The sequence below is a fragment of the Tupaia chinensis genome, unplaced genomic scaffold (genome assembly GCF_000334495.1).
Source record: "Tupaia chinensis unplaced genomic scaffold, TupChi_1.0 Scaffold000215_1, whole genome shotgun sequence".
NCBI lineage: Eukaryota > Metazoa > Chordata > Mammalia > Scandentia > Tupaiidae > Tupaia > Tupaia belangeri.
In genome coordinates this window covers 4,934,565-4,940,564 of record NW_006159690.1, presented here as the reverse complement: position 1 = coordinate 4,940,564, position 6,000 = coordinate 4,934,565, and the positions used below count along the sequence as shown (strand labels likewise).

The following is a 6,000-nucleotide window of genomic DNA, read 5'->3' as shown; positions in this document are numbered from 1 at the left end:
TAAGTGCATAGCAGGAAGAGCAGTGCAACAAGTGCCAACTGGGTCCAGAGTGGTTGTGCAATGGGACAGTGCACTCTCTCTCTCTCCACCTATCTCTAGAAAGTGCAGTTACCCATCCTTGCTTTGTAGTTCCCTTATTTTCCTCAAATGCACTTAGTTCTGATGGATTTGCCTGTCTTAACCTTAACTGAATAGTCAAAGCAGAGATAAAGGTGGCAAAATAATCCAACTGAGATCAGCACAGAAACAGAAATGCCATATTCCATGGCAGTGGAGGGTAACGTTTACCAATTCAGCCTATTCCAAACTGATTTCATCTTATGGTACTACATGCTTCCTTCTTTCCACAAGCTGTATGACCTCTCACTGGCACCTACTCTTCATCATGCAGTCTATGACTTCTTTAATTACATCACCATTTACCCAGTGGCTCTCCAACCCTGATTCTAGGACTAGCCTCACCAAATCACACCAAGGCTTTCTCCTTCTTTAATGTTTAGGCCCTCTGTCTCCCATCACTGCCTTGACTTTCATTACAGCTCACATTAGTCCCATGGCCTATCTAACCATTTGATTTGAATAGAGGCCATGATAACCCTTGATTTATTGGGTTGTTCTTTTCTCTGATCACTGACGTTAATTTTTTTTTTCAATCAGCCACTTCACAATAATGTAGTCTTGCAAAAAGAATATGATCTGATAGACATGGAAATGGAGCAGTTCATAAGAAAGCAAGCAAAGTATCATGACTTACTTCATCCGTTCAAAATCTGTACAGGTTGTATATATTTTGGTTTCTCCAATCAGTACATCACAGTAAGGGCGACAGCCATTTCTCTGTTTATTAAAAAAGGGGATTGGACTAACAGTGATCGACTTAATCGTGAGGGGCTTGAAGTGAGGGCGGTAGGGTTTATCTGCTAGTAGATCACACATGTAGCCCAGGTACCTGAAACAGAAGATTAACACCCTTTTGGAACCTATCCCTGAACCAGGAAAAGCAAGCACTGTCCACTACAAAGTTTGTTCTTGCAAATTATAAAGTTAAAATAAAGATTTACTCTGTTAATTTCTTAAATATTGACTAGAAAAAGAGAATGCAGTCAATAATTGCAGAAAGCTTTATCTATTGACATTGCTATATTACCCCGAAGAACTGATAATGGGATATTTGTTAAATCGAAAGGCTTATGGGAGGTTTACACTAGCTCAATATTTGAACATTGATTCCTATTTTATTGAGCACATTAAATTTATCAGCTGAAACCTGGATAATTTCAGAATTATTTTTATCAGAAGCACTTTAAATTCAGGAAGTAAGGAGGTGCTGTTTAAGTAAGAAAAAAAGAAGAAATCATTATTAAAGGGAAGAAAATAAATGTTATCTAAAAATGTTTTTTTTTTCTTTATTACATCACTATTCAGATTATCTTTTGTGATCTATTTCCTTATTCCTATATAGGAGTTCTTAAAAAAAAAAGTGGATTTTAGAAGACCTTATTCTGCATTTCCTCTGGTTAATCAGGTCCCCACAGCATCACCACCACTGGGAAGTACTAGCGATGCTTGTCTCTCAGTAAAGACCTGCATCATGACAGAAAGGACTGGTCTCAGAGCTTGGAATAGGGATGAGGTCCTAGCTATGCCCATTGGGTATTTTTAGCCTGGGACAGAGTACAACCTGTCTGAGTGTCAGCGTAGTTTCCTCACCTGCAAAATGAAGGAAGTAGACATAAGCAGTCTCAAATTTCCTTCTAATTTTAAAATCACAAGTTCTCATATGGAGGCTTATGAAACTGCATGAGCACGCAATATCCTAATCTGATTCAATTTTTTCCCATAATTCAGGATAATGCCAAACAAGTAAAAAGAAAGTTATAAAAGTAACTACAGGGCAGATTTGAAGTAATATATGATATCAATTAGACCACGTCTGTGTTCACCCTGAGCCTAGCTTACTTTACCTCCTATGGGACGGTGAGAGTCCGATTCCTGGTCGCTTTGCATACAGCAACCGAATAGCTGGGCCAGGAGCAGAGTAGAGATTACAGAAAATGAACATAGCACCAACCAGAATTGATGATGCTGCCCGTCCATCCTGTTAAAGAAAATGCATAAACTGGTCACAAACATGATCAAATCATCCATTCATTAAGAAAGGCTATACTTATAACTAAGAAAGAGGAGAGGGGCCAGATAGTAACACAGCAGCAAAAATGCGACCTACAAGGCAATGTCACATGGGAATGTTCCCAGTTCACGTCCAAAGAAAGCCTCCCTCAGTACACCAGGCACATGCATGCCCATAATCCAGGGCTGGCTGAGAGCTAAGGGTGGATCACTGAGTCGAGATCCTGTTGGAAGTGTTCTTTCTCTCTCTCAGAAGAAATAAATAATGTTAAAAAAGAGAGAGAGAAGAAAAGAAAAGAAATCCTTTTACCTGGGGTGGAGAGTGCCTTTTATTTCAAAATAGTTCACCTGAAAATGAGAACCTGTTTTAGGTATTTAAATAGCAAAATAGGGGACCAGCAGTTAGCGTAATGGCTATGTCGCTGGACTCCCATGTAGTCAACCGCGGTTCGTGTCCCAGACCCAGTGGCTTAAAACTCACGCCGGGCGCGTGTGTGTGCGTGCCCAAGATCCCAAGAGGAGAATGGAGGAGAAGGGATTGTGGCATGGCCATCCCCCCTGGGGGGTGATTTCTCGCTTTCTGTCTCTCAGTCTCTCTCTGGCAAGAGCACACGCCCTATAGCAAAATAAATAAATAAATAAATAGCAAAATAGGTCCAGTGGTGCTGCAGTGCCATGCTAGAGACCATGTGGAGACCAACGCTTTGTTTGCATCTGGGGTTCATCTCAGCACACCAGGGGTACCCATCATCCTGTCTGGCTTGAAGGTTGGGAAGAGGATTGCAGAGTGAAGACCCTGTTGAGGCTCGCTCTCTCTCTCTCTCTCTCTCTCTCTCTTTCTCTATAAGGAAATAAATAAACTTTTAAATCACAAAGTGGAAAGAAAGACTTATTCTTAGGAAAAGCAGTAAAATTAAAAATAATGTAATCTGCAAAGTAACCCTAGACTTATAGAATCAGAATAGCTAAAGTCTTAGTTTAAGACTGACGATAATAAGCTTACAGATTAGGTAAGTGCTGCTTGCTGGAATGTGCTATATATGTATTCCAGGCGAAGTGTGCTCCTAGATCTATATAAAATAAACTTTACCTGATTCGACCTCATTCAGTGTAAGATAAATCTATTATGGACTGAATGCTCATGTCTTCCCAAAATTGCTATGTTGAAATCCTAACACCCAACCTGACAGTATTAGGAAGTGGGTCTTTGGGGAGGTGATTATGTCATGCAGGTAGAGTCCTCATGAATGGGATTAGTGCTCTTATAAGAAGAGACACAGGCATTTGATCTCTCTTTCCATCTCTGTTCTCAGTCATATGAAAATACAGAAGACAGCCATCTGCCAGGAAGGAAGCAGACATTCATCAGACTCTGGATCTGCAGGTACCTTGTTCTTGTACTTCCCAGCCTACGGACTGTGAGAAATAAATACCTCTTGTTTCAAGCCACCTAGTCTATAGCATATTTGCTCTAGAAGCTAAAGCTGATTAAGACAACATCCAATGACATTCCTGACAGATGATCACCCAGCTTCTTCTAGAATACTTTAAGTGACTGCTATTTGAATGAGCCCATTGAGTTGAAGTCTATTCCTCCATAGCTTCCAGTCAATGATCCTCATGTTTCCTTCCATGCAACAAAAAAATACATTTACTCTTTTCTCCCTGTGACAGCCTGTCACATATGTGAAATACCCTCCCTTTCTACCAACACTTCTATTTCCTATTTAAAGCAAACCTAATCCCTTCTATTCTTCCTCATTTGCTATCTATTATAAGAAACCTCATCACGTAGTGCACTTTCTCTAAACAGACTCAAGTTTGAAAACAACTACCTTAAATGTGTTGCTTAGATGTAAAATGCAAAATATGAGATGCGTTCTGACCAAACCAGAGAGAAAATACCATTTTCCTTAGTCTGGACACTATGATTTTATTAACAAAATGGCAGGCTAAAATCATATAAATGCAGGCTAAGTTACACCATAAGCTCTTATTGATTTTTCTTCCCACTAGAACCCCTAGTTATTTTTCAGATGCTCTGTTAAGCTAATAGATAAACGTGTTTCATTTTTTAGAACCAGAACTCAGGACTTTACATTTACCCTGTATGGAATTTCACAGTATTACTTTCTGTTAAACCACCAAGAAATATTTAAATTTAGATACATTATGTGCCTCTCTTAATTCCGAGAAAACTGACACGATTGATTTCTACATCTTCATGAAAGTTACTGATTGAAAAGGAAACCAAATGAAACCTGGACGATCTTAATGCATTACCCACCTACCTTTGGAAGCAGATATTCAGTCACAACCCAACTAAATGTACCACAACTTAGCTCACATTTGTCCTTCTTGACTACATGCTCAGCATGAGTTTAAGCCACTGGGTCCGGGACTTGAACCACAGTCGACTACATGGGAGTCCAGCGACATAGACATTACGCCAACTGCTGCTCCCCTGAACACATTTTTTAAGACATCTTTTTCTCAAACTTAGTTCTATTTAAAATTTAGCTTTCCTCATAATCTTTTGTTTGTTTTGTGGTTTTTTGCTATCGGGCAAGTGCACTCACCAGACAGAGAGAGAGAGATGACAAGAGAGAAAGTGAGAAATCACTCCCCCACAGGGGGATGGCGATGCTACAATTCCTTGTCCTCCATTCCACGCTGAAGATTCTGGGCATGCAAACACATGTGCACAGCATGATTTTCAAGCCACTGGGTCTGGGATTCAAACCATACAATTGGCTATGTGGGATTCAGTGCCTTAATCTCCATGCCACCTGCTAGCCCCATCATGCTCTTTTAACAGAAACATGGCTCTTGGATCTGTCTCTTCCTTTTCTCTGTCATACATTCTTTTAAAAATTAGAATACTAGTATATAATTTAATACATACAGGATAAAAATAAAGGCTCCCATGCCCAGCTTCAATTCCATTTCCCAAAGACTGGGCATAGACTTCCAAGTATGCATGTCCTTTTTAATTGATTCTACAGAGAATTCCAAAGAATACTTCTTTGTCTGCCTCTTCTTTCTCCTTCATTGGAGCTTTATTCTTTCTGATTCTCATCAAAATGGGGACCCTCTGGTCTCTACTGAGCCATCTTCTCTTACACAGTTGTCAGACATAGGCTTCTTAAACTTCCAGAAATTCTTTTTTGTGTATAGTGTTTGGTATAGGGAGTGTGCACTTGTCAGAAAGAGACAGAAAGAGCGGCCAGCAGGTGGTGTGATGGTTAAGGGTGCTGGACTCCCACATGGCCGATCATGATTCGAGTCCTGGACCTGGTGGCTTGTTTTCTTGCTTTCTCTATCTCTCTCGCTCTCGCTCTGTCCCTCTCTGGTCAAATTAAAACAAACAAATAAATAAAGTTTTCGGAAAAATATGTTTAAAAAGAGAGAGAGAGAAAGAAATCACCATCAAGAGGGAATGGCCATGCCACAATCCCTTCTCCTCCTCCACTCTTCTCTCAGAATTCTGATGACACACACACACAAATGCACTTGGCATAATTCTCAATCCTCTCAGTCCTGGACTTCAACTGCAAAAGTGGCTATATGGGATCAAGCACTTTACTCTCTATGACACCTGCTGGCCCTAGAAAATTCTGAAGAGATGAGGAAAATCAACAAGATGCTTAAGGTTGTTTGGTCCCTAAAGTATCTGCTCTGTTGCACAATCTGTTATGCTTTAGAAAAGCAAATCCTGTGGTCTTTAAAATTAAAATGCTGCTAACACCAAGTGTTTTTCCTTCATTGCCAAGAGTTTGGAGATGTGAAATGGAAAGAAGAAAAGAAATTTTCTTCAACTCTCTTTCCTGTTTTAGCTGACTATCTCTCAAGCAGGGGCAGGAGGCAGGG

General features: G+C 40.1%; 1 protein-coding gene across 5 annotated transcripts in view; it reads right to left on the bottom strand.

Annotated features, from left to right (window-relative positions):
* Nucleotides 1-6,000, bottom strand: part of DNAJC6 (DnaJ heat shock protein family (Hsp40) member C6) — a 184,729-nt gene that overhangs the window by 38,809 nt on the left and 139,920 nt on the right. For all 5 annotated transcript variants that reach the window (XM_006147541.3, XM_006147539.2, XM_006147540.3 and 2 more), the window contains exons 6-7: nucleotides 1,965-2,098; nucleotides 755-949 (exon numbers count right to left, since the gene is read on the bottom strand). In XM_006147541.3, the coding sequence (XP_006147603.1) occupies nucleotides 755-949; nucleotides 1,965-2,098 (329 nt within the window). The remainder of the gene's footprint in view (nucleotides 1-754; nucleotides 950-1,964; nucleotides 2,099-6,000) is intronic.